Genomic DNA, 17970 nt, shown 5'->3' with positions numbered 1-17970 from the left:
CAGTCAGTCAGCCCCAGTGACCTGCAAGCTACAGATGGACCTTGTTTACATTGAGATCTGCATGTACATGTACATGTGGGAGATGTAGATTATTATAAAGATGATTTTGAATTTGATTGTCATTTTAGGCCTATATATACACATATGTATGCCTTATATGTTGTACATGTATGCGTACATTTACATGGCTTTTTGTGTCCTTGCGAGGCTTCATGTTGGAGCAATGTCCATGTATTTCCACTTTCTTTGACTTTAAAGCTAAAATTGAGTTCTGGTCACACGATTGCATTGTGAAAGAAATGCTGTGGAATAGATCAAAAAAGGTTGATCATCTAGCATATAAGTATTGGTGTGTATTGCAAGGTCCTGGAATCATCCAAATGATAAGAAATATGGCCCAGTCTTGGTAAAGTTACAAGCACTGTACACAGAAAGATGTATATGGGACTACACGAACACGTGGCGTAAAAATCCATCCGGATTTTTATGATGTTACATGCCATATTTAGAATATTGAGGCATTTACAGAGCCATGCTTTTCAGGGAACATAAGGTCTATGTATCTGCTGTTCCTCCCCACTTGCATAATACAACGATAACACTCACAAATTATTTTTCTTTCACCGCTTCCCAGAACTCAACCTTATCTTTAAGTCTGGAATCCAGACTAATAGCTACCCAGTATTCACAAGCTGGCCTTGAACCTTTTGTGATTCCTTGAACAATGGTTTGAATACTTTATCACTGAACAGGAGGTGTGAAACCTCCCCCTATTCAATGATCCATTTAAATAGTAGTATCAACCACAATGCTCTACTGACATCAAGTTGAAACCCCCATGCTGCAAGTACATGTAGGAATGTCTAAAACATGGAATATGAAATAAGCCAGATTTTGATAATGATAGTAATTGTAATTTCTTACAAATAGTTAACATGTAGTGCATTACACTTGTAAAGTCCCTATGCACTGAACGTTAGTGTCATATACAGTAAATGACATAATAATATGAATAATTTTATTTTATGACAAATCAACCAGGCAAGTACAAATTTAAAGGGTGTAGAAAAAAAATGTTAGCATATAACTCAGCAAAATTGTAATTTATATAAATTGATAAAATGTTAGATGGAAATAGTTTATTATAGTGATACTGATGTGCTCCTTGGAAATATCTTGTCATAACAGAAATATGAAATGTTTAGTATTAGACCCAGGAATATTCAATATTATGGAAGTTTGCCACAATAGAAAAAAAAAGGAAAGGCAAGCATGCAAGGAAGGGATGAAAGAAGATTGTGAGAGAAAAAAAATGATGAAAATAATAACATATATATTGTATTAAAAATGCATGCATCATACAAAACATACATCACACCTTATGACATTATGACAACTTTGATACTTCAACAATTTTTTTCTCTTTCAACCGGGATGCAGTATAGATCAATGTTTACCCAGAAGGCCTATTAATGTCATCAACACACATCATATTAAAGGCATACAATAAGAGTTATGCATGTGGAAAGTTAATTACATTATGACATCCCCCTTGTTGTCAATTACCAGCGAGTTCTCCCTGCACTCCGATTAGGTCTGTCTTCATCAGCTCAACTTTGCCAAATAACCCTGTGTTTTCAGACTTGGGATATTATCTCGAAGCTCGAAATTGCGTCCTCACCAGACCGATACACTCATCACAAACTAGCTTGAACGGGCGCAAATTAGCCTACTATCTCCCAAATAGGGGGATATTTTGGCAACAAGACCAAGATTTCTCGGGATATTTTCTTGACCAAATATCCCGCTAATTGCAACTGTGGGCTGATGAAGACGCAAATTAACTGGCTAATTTGTGATCGGGGTAGTTAAAATGGCGGGTTATTTGGCAAACTCGAGCTGATGGAGACAGGCCTGTTGGGAGATGCAGCTCTTGACCCACTTTCCCTCTTAATTCAATTTTCTAATTTGTAGTAGATGTAGATGTACAGGCCCGTGCCGATGCCCCACTTGACTTCTGAAAATTGTGGGTTAGGCGCACTTCCATTTTGGGGTCAAAAATACTATTTTGGGGTTCAATTAGTGTTATGAGAGAAGGCACCAAGTGTCTGTCCATGTACATGTACATGTACATGTATGCATACAATGGTTGGAAGAGTTTTTAGAATGATTTTTTAAAGAATATTGAAAATGTAAATGATTGGCCAGAATTGTACGGACTTGGGTAGTACACTAAAAATGACTTTTTATTATTATTCACAAAAAAGGAAATTATTTGTTTATTATTATTCACATAAATGGGGGTTGAAAGGCAATCTCGGTCACATTTTCTGTATTTTATTGTGGTCCACATACATGTATATGCCTTGGAGTTTGCTTTCTCGATTTCGTAATAATTTAAATGAATATCTTTTCACCTGAAGGGCAACGTCGAGCTACAGAAAAGTTACTCACGATCATTGTATCAGAATTTAAAAAGTATCTAATTTTATTATATTTTCTTATATACTGCATGATTTTTTTGATATGCCAAGCTTGCTCTAAATAATCAGTTACATCAGTTACATAAGTGTGCGGGCAAGCACTGAATCCAATGACCGGGGTAATAGTATATTTGTAAAGCGCTTAGAGACATTTGTATTAAGCGCTACAGGTGTATATAAAAATTAAATATTATTATTATTATTTTTATTAACATATACATGTAGTCATAAACAGTTAAACCCTTCTTATAAGAATACACATTTTTTACCGCAAATGAATACCGGTACATAAAGGTAGGAATTCCCTTTAATTAATTTCTGTTTTTTTTATCTTCCTTTTTTACAGTTCGAGTGGAGGAGGGGTCCAAGATAAATTTGACGACACAGACACATGTACAGAATCAGAGCGAAGCTCAAGAAGAGGTATGTTGCATGTTTCCCCTTTTTTAATTCCTGTTTACCCCAATTTTATTTTGAATAATGAATACCTGAACAAAATGTTTATTTATGATTGATCCTATTCACATATTCACTGAGTTGCACCAATGCATGTTACCTCTATTAGGCTGCGTTTATGCTTGATTTTGAAGGTAGAATGAGCGATCTGAAACGCACATCGTAAACGCTCATCGTAATCACAGTTCCACGGTGTACGGTTTATGCTCACTTCTCTGGCTCCTTCAGGCAATTCACCCTGTGTGGCCGTAATTGGCCTTGCAGCTGGATTCGCAACCTGCACTGTGCATGCTACGTAGACCCACTAGAGGTCAGTGCGTTGACCCCATTTAAATGCGTTTACAAATTGTAAACGCATCTTTTTGTGAGTTTACGATCGTGATCGTGATTGCCGTTTTTCGGTGATTCTACAAAAGTGAGCATGGACGCAACCGTGTTTTAAACTAAACGCGTAAAAGATGCCTGATTCTGGCCAGAAAAAGTTAAGCATAAACACGCCCATAAAGGCTTGTTTGGATGGTGCAGTAAAATGCTGCTGTTTTTTTAACGAGTAAATGAATGGCAACTGCGTGAAACAAAGGACTTCTGCATTTACACTTAGCTCTGTGTTGTAAGAAACAGAAATGTGAAGTGTGTTACATTTGACGTCTTTTCAAAGAAAATCACCACTGTTTTGCCTCGTCGGGTCTGAACGAGCCTTGAGGGGGGAAGAATCGTGAAGAGTTGGAGTAGACGTTTTGTTTTTGAAAAACGTTCAGAATATTGCCTGCTCAGAGCCAGAAGGGCATTAATTCATATTCTTTAATTCGGAGTTAACGCCCTTCTGGCTCTGAACAGACAACATGTTGTGCTTTATATGCAATTGCGATGATTACATTTTTTTGCTTTGCCTCTTGAAACTTGTCTCTCTTCTATTTATAGCCATTAGCATGAATGTAACATGCATTCGTTGTAGCATATGATAGTAGTTTTAACCAATATCCATCTAAAATATAATATTGTAGTGTAATTTGTAATATATTTTACAAAATGAATTCAACAATATGTTTGATATTTACTGAATATGCACACTTGTGAAGGAAAATGTAGTAGGACATTCTGTGTATTGCAATGAAAGATCACACACTGCATCATTTTTTTCTTCTTTTTCTTCACTTGCATGGCTGTGTCTTCTTGATGCTAAAATTACCAATTTACAGTTTTCCACATCACAAAAACTATGCAATGCAAAACTTTGAAAGCATTCTTGGGCAAAAGATATTGTACAGGATAAAGTGTAGATTCTATATAATACAAAAGGGGCTAGTCTCAAGTTGGTTGGGAGAGAGTAAGATGAACAAAATACAGAGAATATTGAAAGCTTTGGCATTTGACATTTGGACAAATCAGTGTGCATGAATGCCATCAAGTTGAATTACATACTGTAGATCTAGCGACGAAAGGAGGAAGGAAATATGCAGTCAATGCTGGAAAAAGGTTTTAAAAAATCCTTGAGATGCATAAGAAAAAGTGCAGTACGAGTGTGCTTACTTTGGAGCCGATCTTATTTTGCGGAATTATCTTTCCATTTGCGACATCCCTGGCCCCAGTTCTGAAAATCAAGATTCCTAATAGGAGTGGATTGAGGCTTCTTGTCGGAAACGGAGGAGTGCTCTTTCGTCGTCCGTGATATTCATTCCTGGAGAGCTTCTTCGTTCATCCCAAGGCCTATTTTCTGAGCACTGACTCAGTCATTTGATGTCTACTTTCCGTCTTCATCTCCATCCTTATTTTTTTCTAAAATTTATTCAACTTCCTTGTTTTATTTACGTCATTCAGATCCTTTCCTCCATCTCTTTCTGGTGCTTGGCATCTCATTCTCTCTCTCTCTCTCTCTTACTCTCTCACTCTCCCTCTTCCTAGCTCTCTCTCATCTTTATCACGATTCTTTCTTCAATTATTCATATGTCATGACGTCTTCTTGTCTTTTCTTCCTCTGTCCCTGTCAGTCTGTCTTACTCCTTCTCTCTCCCTCGCGCTCTCTCCCCTCTCTCTCTAGCTCTCTCTCTATTTTATCACAATTCTTTCTTTAGTTATTTATATGTTATGACGTCTTCTCCTTGTCTTTTCTTAGTCTGTCTCGGTCCCTCTGCATGTCCGTCTGTCTTACCTCTTCTCTCTCCCCCCTCTCTCTCTAGCTCTCTCATTTTTATCACGATTCTTTCTTCAGTTATTCATACATTATGACGTCTTCTCATCTTGATGACTTCCTGTCTCTGTTTCTTTTTTGTGCATAACAGACTCTCTTGATATTTTCCTCACATCACCATCTCCTCAATTTCTGGCTCTCTCTCTCTCTCTCCCTCCCCCCTCCCTCCCCCTCTCTCTCCCTCTCACCCTCTCACCCACACACTCCCATCTCACATAATTTTGGCCTTTCTCTTCCATCTCGGCATTAACCCATTTTGTCCCCCTCCCCCTCTTCTTCCATCGCCGGATCAGAAAAATCTTGCCCCAGGTCGCCACGTCTGTGGCAATTTCTATCCAAATGAATAAGAAACGGCAGAAATCCGACCCGCCGGTGTTTTGTAATGCGGTCGTTTGTTGTCGGGGCATAAGTCCCCACGTGCATGTTTGGCCTGTAGGAGAGGGAAGCAGAAAGCTGGAGTAGCGGTAATGCATTTGTACAGGTTGCAGATGGGGTAGTGGTATTTAAACGGTTTTGTGCCATGCATGGCGATGATGCGGGGAGAGAGAGAGGCGAATGGGCCAGCATGCTTTTATCCTTAAGACTCCCTACATCAGTGACTCATCGGCATATAGGCTTGTTTTTCAGACCCTGTACTGTAACATTTGCTGATAATTTTTGTAATAGTGTATCATATTTGAAGATGCAGTAATGCATTTTCAGTAGGAATTTATAGCAAAGAAGATAACTGTACAATTTATTGTGAAATTACCCATATTTCGTGGTTGATGACATAGAGAAAGAAAATTGCATCTCCTTTCAGGAATATTTAATGAAAAATGGTGTATTGTCAGAGACTATCCAATGTATGCTTTAGTCATGAGTGTGTGTGTGTATGCATAGGAGCTGACTGTATGCCTACGTACATGTACATGTCGTATGTTTCCTAATATATGCGCAATATTGCTGATTTAGTCATTATCCTGAAATTGGTTTTTTACTTACGAGTAGCAGGATTATCATTTGATGAATCTACCATTTATCCATTTTGTGATATTGAAGGTATTAGCTAAGAAGGGGGTTGTATCCAAATGGATAAACCGAGGGCTGGGTAAATAATGATACTCATTTATGAAGTAAAATATCAAAATTGAAGAAAATGATATTATATGAATGGAAATGGATTTTTTTTTAGCCTCGATATATACTGTACCGGTAGTTATATCAATTTAAAATTTTGCAGAAAAATGAATTGAAATTATGGAATGGAAAATCCTGCCGCGCTGGGGTTTTGCTTACTTTTAACATTTTGTTTAGGTTGCCAGCCGGGCAACCTTTAAAAAAAAAATGTTTTTTAGAGTGTTTTCCAATTTCAAATTTTGATGGTCATTTTCAATGAACTGCACCTAAGGTACAATAAACTAACAAACAAACAGAAACAAAAAAATGAACCAAAACCTAGCCAAACAAAAACAATACATGTATATGATTTTCTTTGGTTGCCACTTTACAACAAATGTAGAACTGGACAGTTGCCAAACAGGATGTTTTGTGATCAGTGGCACCTGGGCATATGCTTCTCTCAAGCCCACCTTTATGATATTTTGGAAAGGTCATTGAATGTCAAATTGACATCTTCATTAACGATGGCCGTGTAGAAAAAAAAAGAGAATTTGAAGAAAAGGAGAAAAAGTGGGAGGTGGTTCAATTTGATGATTGAAATGCTCAATCGCTCAGGTGTGTTTCATCACTGTAATGAACCCTCAGAAAGGAACCAATCCATTTCTTGAAGAACACGATCATGGACAAGGTGGCACAATGGGACCCCATTCACACTTAAGAGATAAGAATGATCTCAGCTGGGTCGCCATTAATGACAATATGATAATATTGGGTGTTAATCACTTTGTCAGGTTATGATGAAGAATGTCTTTTACCTGGCTGATATGAGAAAGCAAGTGCATGTTTGTGAGCACTCAGGAAAGATGAGAAAGGTCTCAGCTGGGTCGACCTGAATGACAGTGATTGTATATCTATGGGTGTAAACACACAAATTTGTCAGGTTTTGATCAAGAATTTCTTTTACCAGACTGGTAAGAAAACAGATGTATGCTTGTGAGCACTTGGGAGACCTATTTGTGTGGTTACTCAACGGACTTGGTAATTGACAAGTCATGCTGTAACTAAATGCATAAGCACACCGACTTGGTTTTGAACCTGGGACCTCCTGGTTACAAGACCACTGAGCCATCATTTTTGATGAGACCAACCTTATGTTAGAGTGAGAATGGGTCAGGGTACTCATTTTTGATGAGACCAACCTTATTTTTAAGTGAGAATGGGTCAGGGTACTAATGGCTGGCTTGATTAAATGACAGCTACGCATGCATCACCATATCCCAATTACACGAACCACTAGGTGTGTATGTAACGCCCTGGGAGGGTGCGCTTCCACCGTCGTCCCTCGGCCGCGCAGCCACGCAGCTTCGCCCGTAACATGAGCATGGGCGTTCAAGGGAAAATGACCGAAAAATCGTAGGCGGCCAATGGTGGGGCAATAAAGTGCATGTGATTTAAGAGGGTTAAGTATTTGGGGGAGGAGCATAGTATGTTTTAATCTTGTAAAACATGTATTCATGCAGCTGTAAACAGATAATGGAATTTGGAGGAAATGTTTATCAAATCAATAAGTATACTTTCACAAAATGTACATGTACAAATAAAAAGAACATGAGATTTTATCAACAAAATATTTAGAAATTTATTGAATACTTTTTTCTAGAAAATTTGGAAAGAATTCTTGTCTACATGTACATAATTACATGTATATACAGGCAAAAACATATTTCACTCTACACTTGGGTTTGCATTTTAACATGAACAGATGTGGAGGTCAATTAGGGTTAAAGTTTAAAGAAAGAACACCAGAAAATGCAGCAGAACTAGCAATTTAGCCCTACTTTTCATGACTATTTAATTATGTTTGTGGCATTAACTTCAGACTGCCACAAAATGTTTGATAGTTCACCTCTACAACAGTCCTTTGCATTGTGATGTGGGAATGCGATTGGGTTTTTCTTAGGTGTGATGAAAGAAAGTGTATTATTGGTTCTTGGGAGAGCAGGTCGTAATTATAGAGTGACAAGTTACATGTAGACTGTGAAGGAATGTGAAAGCCACTTGAAATTTACCTCAATACACGCTTGAAATTCACCTCTGCTTTGGTATTTACATAAATTTGCATTTACATAAATTAATAAATGAAAGAATAGTTTATTATTGGCCCTTGGGAGAGCAGGTCATAATTATGGAGTGACAAGTTACATGTAGACTGTGAAGGAATGTGAAAGCCACTTGAAATGTACCTCAAAAAACACTTGAAATTCACCTCTGCTTTGGCAATAGCATAACTTATTCATCTGGAAGCATCATAGCATGTCCAAGTCCCGCTTTCAGATATATATATTCTTTATGTGGTGGGAGCCAGAAGTTTTTTGAACCCTCAATTTTGAAGGAATGCTCGTCTGGATATGGATTGAAGTTTTAGAGTTTGTTCATTATTAAATGAGCCCCTGCTTTAATTTGAAATGAAGGCATCCAAAAGTTGAAATTTTGGCATCTGGGGTAAAATTTTGGATCCTACATGTATATGCCTGGCCCCAATTATTGTCAAGCCGTGAGTCTAGAAATCTAGAATAACTTAATAGCACAATTCAGCTTGATGTACATGTATATTGCCTCTTTATATACACATTAGAGAGGGGAAAGGGAGAAATAGATGGCTCTTTATAGCGGCACATCAAACATTGAAAATGAAGAAAAGAAATTGGATGAAAATGGGGGGTGCTTGACCTGTGGTGGGAAACATAATCCTGTAGCTATTCAAACTTCCCAAGTAAACCGAGACCAAATGGGAAAATCATACTCGAGTGGAATTCTGGCAGGCACTTGATCGTTATTACCCCTTGTGACATGAAAAATATAATGTTCTTAGACAAGAAATGCGTAGGTGACGTTTTGCAAGACGTTTGGCGAGATGAGAACGACTTGAGTAGTGACGGTCTGTGGTAATAGTTTTTCTAAATTCAATTTAAGTGCATTATTGCATGTGAATTGTTTAATTTTGTTCAGCCATTGGCATTTGAATTGATTTTATTTTTGTATGTTTGTTGTTATTTGTTGTATGTCCGTAATCAGGACCATGATTAAAAACAGCTTTGCTGGTCATGTTTTTTTATCATATAAATGTATATTTCAAAATATAACTTGGCAAAACACTAATTTGTACCCAGCCAAATCACATTATGTTTTAAATTTAAAAAGAAAAGAAAATAACTTCATGGAAGATTCTAATGGACATTGCAAAATCTGTTGGTACACTAGCCCTGTTTATACCTTTCCTCACTGTTGCTACTTATCATGCCCCTATTCTCTTTTCCTTCATCCTTCATTCCTTCCCTTTAATATTCTTCATCCTCATCTAGTATCAATCGCTCTGCTCGTCTTATTGTATTCTTCTCCGTAACAAAGAACGAAATGCCATTTTCCTTCTGTGATCGACCGCCTCCCCCCGGGCACATGTAATTATGGGTTGGCTTTCTCCTTACATGACGCATCAAGATCCCACTAAAATCTAATGTACCGCCATTCTATTTTTTTTTCTGTGGCATATATATATATTCTGTTGCTTTCAGCTATGCAATAGTCTATGTGTTCAGGCTTTGTCGATGACGTCAGTAGTACAGCGATATCTGTTGATATGCAGCACACACAAAAATAGTTGAGATAATACCTCCAGAAATGGACAATAAATACTAAATTGAATTGAAATTGTATTGAAATTGTAGTCAAATTTGACCAATTTTTGCCATATAACGCTGAACTCAACAACAACAACAACAACTGAGTTTTTGTGATGGTTAACAAGTTATGCCATTTATGATTATTCTCAAACAGAATTTACTATGTCATTCATTGCAGCAAATATCATATCATTATTTAATATTTTATCCACTCGCATTCTGCCAAGAACCTCTGTTAGAAATGATAATTATACACTAGGCCTGTCTATATCAGCTCGAGTTGGCCAAATAGCCCGCTATTTTCAGACTCCGGAAATTAGCCCGATCACAAAATTCAGGCTATTTGCTCAGGAAATCTTAAAATCTCCTAAAATAGAAATAACTAAAATATAAACAAGACACAAGGTGATGTGAATTGATGAGATTGAGTCTGATTTTAGAGACTACTCACGTACACCTCTGGGGGATGTATTGCATTCATATTTTATATGTTTCCACCTCTTTTCATCGTACACGATAGTAAGTAAAGCTGAGCAAAATTATCCTGGGAATAAAAATTGTAGGTAGGAGGGCACATGTACATGTAGAACCTACAAAAAGAGAAAAAAAAAGACCTTGCAGTACAAAGCCCTGATTACTGTAACGATTGTCATTTTTTTAATGGGAATAGAATCTGATTTTCATTGATTTGATCACAAACATGACAGTTTTATGCAAAATGCGATGACCCATATTCAGATTTTATCGTTATGTAAGCCTGATCTTCAAGACGTACGTTGACATTGGTGAGATCTTCGTTATCTTGATCACTTTGTAAAAGTTGGGCCTACATTTGCATGAATGCATTTGTCCATGGAGAACATGTGCTTGGAGCCAGAAGGGCATTAACTCATACTGTACATATACATGTTCATGTACTTTAAAGATACTACATGTATGTCCCTTTTGACGCCAACCTCAAATTCTGTGGAACTTTGCAGGAATTATGAATATGTCATGTATATCCTATCTGTGAAATTTAAACGTTAGCAGTGTCCTTATATTCAAATTATGCAAGGAAACCTGTTAACTTGCTAAGTCGATTTGACAACTAATAGTCGTTATTTTCCCACTTAAAGACAATTTCAAGCCCCATTTGTTTTAAGGGGAGTTCTAAATTAGTATTATCTTTCAAATGCCACTGGAATTTAACCCTTTCATGTTTTGGCCTGCAAAATGGACATAGTACCTTTAACACAGAGTTAACATCCTTCTCGTTCCAAACAGATGATTTTCTAATATTGATAACCGGAAAATGCATTGTATATTTAGGCCTTTTTGCATTCTTTAATCAAAATATGAAATGTTTGCTAATTGTTTACATGAAGATTAATAGGGGGAAAAGTTAATGAGGTAACCTACAGAAGTATCCTAGATAAAAAGTGTAAATTTAAAGGTCCTGAAATTGTTTTGTTTCAATATTACAAAACTGTCTTGGAAGCACCCCCAAATTACAGCAAATGGTACGGCCCAGACTGTAGCCTGATACTGAAAATGTGGCTATAAACCATTTACCCCGAGGGGTGTCACAGAATATGGAGCAAGAATGGAACCCTGCTTGACATAAGATGGTTGCCTGCTGATGGCTGTTCCATTCATTGCCTTCACTCCCTCTTCACAGAGTATTCACAAACAACCGATATGCTCATGTACGTACAAGGGCTGCTGTTTATCTATGCTTTGCATGTTAATTGTACAGGGTATGTTGAAGGATGTTGGTTAGCTCATTATTAAAACATTTGATTACCCTTTCTTTTCCCTCATCTAATTATGATATTTTAGAATTTTCTTGTGAATAGATTCCTCAGAGTCAGATCTCTTGCCAATGCACTTTAGTTAGAATGGAAAATATTCTTCTATTGTGTTTTCCTATGCAGGCCTGCTTAAAGTCATAGGCCTATATTTCAGGAATCAGGATGATACCTTTTTTCAATATTTAATCTATTTTGAAAGACCTACCTTATTTTGGAGGTAAACAAAATTGAGATGATGAATCTCACAACACAACATTTAAAGATATTAATGCATATGCCTATATTTTGTAGTAGTGCTAACTTTCCAGTATGAACCATAGCTTATTATACATACATGTACATACTCCTTGTGTGATGTTATTATAGCCTGAAACTTACATTTTGTGTATGTTACATACATGCTCATGTACTTGTCACAGAATACATGTAAATTCATAAAAGAGAGGAATAATTTTTCTATAGATGAATGAGGATCATTAAACTTTGCGGTAATTACAGTACCTAACATCAATGTTTGCTGGTTCATTGTCAAGGTCGACATGTACATTCTGATGTGGTCACGGTTCAGTGGTTGCATGTTTCTTCAAGTTTTGCAACGGGAAGAGAACAGATTGCGTATTTTAATCAACAAGGTATGGTTCTGAGCGACGGAAGGAAATATATCCAAGCAATCTCACTTGACTGCACACGAAGGAAGATTGTATGGCAGGAATGATGAATTGTGAGTCAGCATGTTCATGTCGGGTTAGGGAATGAGCAGCGGAGCGATGGAGATATGGAAGGGATATACATGTAAAATTGTACATATATGTAGAGAGAGACAGAGAGAGACAGAGGGACAGAGAGAGAAACGAGAGAGAAGGAGAGGGCAGATGGGAAGACGAGAGAGAGGAAGAGAGAGAGACTGAGAGAGAGAAAACGAGAGAGAAAACGAGAGAGAAGGGGGGGCAGATGGGAAGAGGAGAGAGAGGAAGAGGGAGAGAGACGGAGACTGAGAGATGGGAAGATGAGAGATAGAGAGAGAGAGAGACAGAGAGAGACAGAGAGAGACAGAGAGAGACAAAGAGAGAGAGAGAGAGAGGGCAGATGAGAGAGAGAAATGAGAAAGGGTAGGGGGGGGGTAGGGCTGCATCATGATTACATACATTTGTTAGTATGTTACCTATATTTTATTTGGAAAGTAGACAACAGATAGAAACATACAGTAATTAGTCTGTTGAGAGCCAGAAGGGCATCGACTTCTGCCCTTTAAATACTGAATTAATTCCCTTTCAGCTGGCACATATACTTCTCTGTTAGCCATCCCCTTTTTCCGCTAACAAAAATATGAATGAATGAGAGAGAGAGAGAGAGAGAGAGAGAGAGAGAGAGAGAGAAACACATTGGGGGGGGGGGGGGCATACATAATAAGAGAGAGGGCCTGAAAGAGAAAGAGAAAGCATTAATGGTCATACATTTGTTGAGGAGACACACCACAAAGAGAGATGAACATCGATGATCAATGCTCTGTGAATAGCAAAAGGTGTGAGACGTGCATTAGCCACTCTGGATGAATCCAACATGGCCACCGTACATACCAGATTGTCATTTATAGTTTTCAGGCACAAATCCATGTCGGCCGTAGTGCTCCACAGAGTGCCTGATCTGTTAGACTACGCCGACTGCACGGTCCACTGCACCCCATAGGCTACATGTATGTACAATAATGACACAGCCAGATACTCGCAGAGTTAGACTTGGTTCAAGACTGCATCGAGTTGCGCTTAAGTGTAAAATTAGAGCCTGTACCCGCAGACTAGTGTGACCTGGTCGTTGTCTTGGAGCACTCACAAACTCTTGTTTGATCTACATGAGGAGTTTAATGCTCTCTCCCCCGAAACAATGTTTGGATAGCCAGTTTGGGCCGCTGAAAAGAAATTTGTCAACTTTGAATACTCATGGTCCAAATAGCATCCCAAATTCTTTAGATAATGCATTTTATTTATGTCTGGATTGTCTGCATCCATAGCTACATTCACGCCTATGCCTGATTGATTGACGAGTGTGGCGAGAGGGAGAATGCCACCAAATTTGCTACCGAGAATGGAGATGTAAATTTGTGGTCGAAGGCATTCATGATAATATTGAATGTCTCTATAGGCCTGTTTTCATCAGCTCGAGTTTGCCAAATAACCCAATATTTTAACTATCATGATCTTTATCAGCCCGTAGATGCAATTAGGGGGATATTTGGTCGAAAAAATATCCAGAGAAATCTCGGTCTTGTTTCTAAAATATCCAGCTATTTGGGGGAAATAGTGGGCTAATTTGCACCCGTCTGAGCTAGTTTGTGATGAGTGTATCGGTCTGGTGAAGTTGCAATTTTGAGCTTTGGGATAAAATATCCCTGGTCTGAAAATAGCGGGTTATTTGGCAAACTCAAGCTGATGAGGACAGGCCTGAGGAGAATGCCACTGAATTTGCTAGGGAGAATAGAGATGTAAATTTGTGGTCAAAGGCTTTCATGATATATTGAATGTCTCCAATTTACTGGGGTGGGAGTCCCATCGTCCTGGAGAATTGAATCGTATTTCCATTTTTTGCAGTGTGATGGTGAATTTTAGTAAAATTTCAGGAGGCGGTTGTGGCGCAATTGGATGGTCGTCTAGCTCTCATGACTTTAATACACCAAAAAGTAAACAAAATAAAAAGATCCGGAAACAGGCAGCTACAGTGTAGAAACATTTGAAAAGAAGAGTGAAGTGTTTCCACTCTCCAATAAGTCCAGCAATGATTTATATTGAAAGTTTATTTAAGATTGCACATGAGCTTAACGGATAAACATAGAAGGATTTAGTATGAAACATATTTAACAATTATTATTTGATTGGATCTTTCCATATAATGTTTTATTCAATATATGCATTGCATTCAAATCAGGAGGAGGACACATGAGTTGTTGACAATTTAATTAGTTTATTTCAGAAGCATCACAATCTATTCTTTAGGAGTTATTGCTGTATCCTTGATACTTTGAGAGTTATGAGTATCTTCCTAGGAATGTCTCACTGGATAGCAAGATATCATAAATATGCTTATACCTTACGGATGACCTGGAGGTCGTGACCTCCTGAGGTCAAGTTTGGGATATCCACAAATAATCTCTCTCACTCCATCTTCTTGCAGGGAGTAGAGCAGTAAAGAATGATGATTTTTTAAAGCATCTAGGGGTCTGTATCGGTTTCTTAAAAATCCCATCCAATGTTAGGAGATAAATGTAATTACCTATCATATTATACATCATTACATGTGTACATGTAGGCCTGTACATGTATGTAGCTATATAGAGTTTTATCGCTCTGAATGTACTGGTACTGTATTTACATGGGAAGTTTTCCATGTCTGATCAGAATGTAATTGATAGGAGTTTCTCACAAGTTCTTAATGGCATTCACACAAGACAAATTTTGTTTACACCTGTCGTGTATCTATATAGAGTTAAATCGTGCTGAACATAAGTTTTAATTGTCTGAACTGAGTTCATGTACATGTAGCAAGATCACATGCATCATACAATGTTAACGCTAGACAAATTTAGGTACCTATCAACATTTTCATTAACATGTAAACCTTCAAGTGTTTTTTCCACGTGTGAACAGAAGGGTGTGTAGCAGTAGCTCTTGCATCATATCATGTTCACACTGGACAATTTAATTACCTGTCATAACTGTAATAAACACATAAACTATCAATCATATAGTCTTCTTTGTGTGAACAGAGGGGTGTGTAGCGGTAACTCTTGCATCATAAAATGTTCACAATAGACAATTTAGTTACCTATCATAACTGAATCCGATGACCAGGGTAATAATCTGTAAGCGCTTTGAGAGGGCCTGCGGTCCTGAAAAGCGCTATATAAGAAAGAACTATTATTATTATTATTAATAAACACATAAACCATCATATAGTCTTCCGTGTCTGAACAGGGCTATGTGTAGCGGTTTCTTATGCATGATCAGGTCTGCGGTGATAATCACCCACCTGAACCCTTGTGCATACCCTCTAATTGCACTCGAGGGGGACTATTATTGACAGCTCTGGCTCGTCCTGGCCATCACAGGCTGGTCATCATTAGCCCAAGATGTCAAAAACAGCCCTCTGATCCTGATCTGGGAAAATTCACCTGATCAGTTTGCCCTATTTCTTCAGAATAGCCCACTAATTCTGATCTGGAGAAATAAGCCTGATCACAAAAGGCGTTCATCGGCCCTAGTTTGATAAAACATCCCTCTAATTCTGATCAAGGAAAATTACCACGATCACAACTACTTTAAAACTGCCACAGGCAGGTCACCATTAGCCCAAGTTATCAAAAACAACCCTCTGATCCTGATCTGGGAAAATCAACCTGATCAGTTTGCCCTATTTCTTCAAAATAGCCCTCTAGTTTTGATCTGTAGAAATTAGCCTGATCACAACAGGCGTTCATCACCCCTAGTTTTATAAAAACATCCCTCTAATTATGATCTGGAAAAAATGACCACGATCACATCTAGTACTTGTTAGCACGAGTTGTCAAAAAAAATTGAGCGATTGTCGCAAACGAATTTGGGCTTATTTGCAAAATAGCCCTCTTATTTGATCAATTTGCTGGCTAATTTTGCCAGTGAAGACGCGCTAGGACTACAAACAAAGACAGGGAACTTCAACCCCAGACAATCTTGAATCGTGCTGATCGGTCGGTCCCACATCCCAAGCTCACGTTTTGCTCGGCATAATGGGGAAGCACCTCATGGATCCATCACAAACTTGAGCATAAAAATAGCACACTTTCAGACATCTCCTCTGGCTCTGGCTAGTCGTGGGGCTAAATGTTGGTGAATTATTGAATTACTGTCCTGGTGATTAGCGATTAATGTCCTGCAGACTCTTGTTTGGTGACAAAGATAGATGATGGTGCGGCAGGACAACTTGTCCACCTTGTTTTTATTTGATTTATTAGTCCATTCAGAGATAATGTAATTCCCACAGTTTTTTCCCATCTTAAATGAACAAGGAATGATGGTTCAGTGGTAGAGCAATGGTCTTATAATAATAATAATCTATAATAATAATACGCTAAGGCTCCGCGGGGGGCGCGACGTCTCGGCCAGCCTTTGTATTCTATTGTTTTTTAATGAGATCGCCGACCGAAGTTGGTGCAGCTATCTCCTCCTGAACCCTCCCCTCGGGGTCCCGGTGCCCGGTGCCATCGTCCGCGGGAGAGTCTACTCTGTGGAATTGGCTATACTCCGCCCGAGGTCCTCCTCCGTGTCGACGTCCAGGGCGAAAACAGACGCGATATGCATAATGCATGATATGCGTGACGACAGAGATACCTCATGCATATTCAACATTACATCCGTATCAAAGAGACACACGATAGATGACGAGCAACTCACATTATGTTGCGTATTAAATGCTCTATGCAAAGGGCGGGATTACACACGAGTAAGCCATCTTGCTATAGGGTGTGCTTTGTACTAGCTGCAAAAGCCCGAGAGCTGAGATACACGGGGCTAATTCCCGTCGACGTCCAAACTTAGAGACCTATTTCCATCATGATTGCCGCGATTTTGATATAGTTTTCGTGAATGGAGGTATGAAATCAAAGCTTATTTTGTGATTATTACGGACACGTATATAACATTTTGATCATCATTTTCTAAAGGAAAGTTTTTACAAGAAAACCATTGGACTGACAGTTTAGTCGCAAGCTGCCTTCAGTCAACACACAGTGCAGTGCTCCTGTGCAGTGTGTGAGAGTTGAGATGAGCTTGCAGGAAGCTCCAACACAGGCACCGCGCACCGTAGGCGTCCGACGCCTGCGGCGCCGGTGTTGACCTTCCTGGAGTGTGTGTGAGTTCAGCTGAGCTGAGCTTTAGTCGAAGAGATTTGACACTTTGAAATTGTTATCTGTTGGTTTGCATCATTATTGCCGCGATTTCAATATAGTTTCGTGAATAGATTTACGAAACCTGAGCTTAGAATTAGTAAAAGTATTACTAATGTCTACGTTTTTAAACTACTGTCTGATTTTCTTGTGAAAATTTTACTTTGAAAAATGATTATCGAAATTCATGGTCAGAAATAATCACAATCTAGGGTCTATATTACGTTACAGTTCTTGCATCAAATCAATGCATGAAAACTTAGTTATTGAACTAGAAAAATGTTGTGTTTTTTTTAAATAGGCAATTATGAAGTAGGAAGCCTGAAACCTTAGCCTACTAAACAAATCTCAACAAAGT

The 17970-nt window shown here is 38.3% G+C and overlaps 1 protein-coding gene across 4 annotated transcripts in view; it reads left to right on the top strand.

The window, feature by feature from the left end:
- LOC584189 (segment polarity protein dishevelled homolog DVL-3) overlaps positions 1-17970 on the top strand; it is an 85321-nt gene that overhangs the window by 14363 nt on the left and 52988 nt on the right. For all 4 annotated transcript variants that reach the window (XM_030986904.1, XM_030986903.1, XM_030986905.1 and 1 more), the window contains exon 4: positions 2830-2906. In XM_030986904.1, the coding sequence (XP_030842764.1) occupies positions 2830-2906 (77 nt within the window). The remainder of the gene's footprint in view (positions 1-2829; positions 2907-17970) is intronic.

Source organism: Strongylocentrotus purpuratus, unplaced genomic scaffold (assembly GCF_000002235.5).
Source record: "Strongylocentrotus purpuratus isolate Spur 01 unplaced genomic scaffold, Spur_5.0 spur5_scaffold_16, whole genome shotgun sequence".
In the NCBI taxonomy this organism is placed as follows: Eukaryota; Metazoa; Echinodermata; class Echinoidea; order Camarodonta; family Strongylocentrotidae; genus Strongylocentrotus; species Strongylocentrotus purpuratus.
Note: the sequence above shows the minus strand (reverse complement) of the source record. Positions and strands in the feature narration are given on the sequence as shown.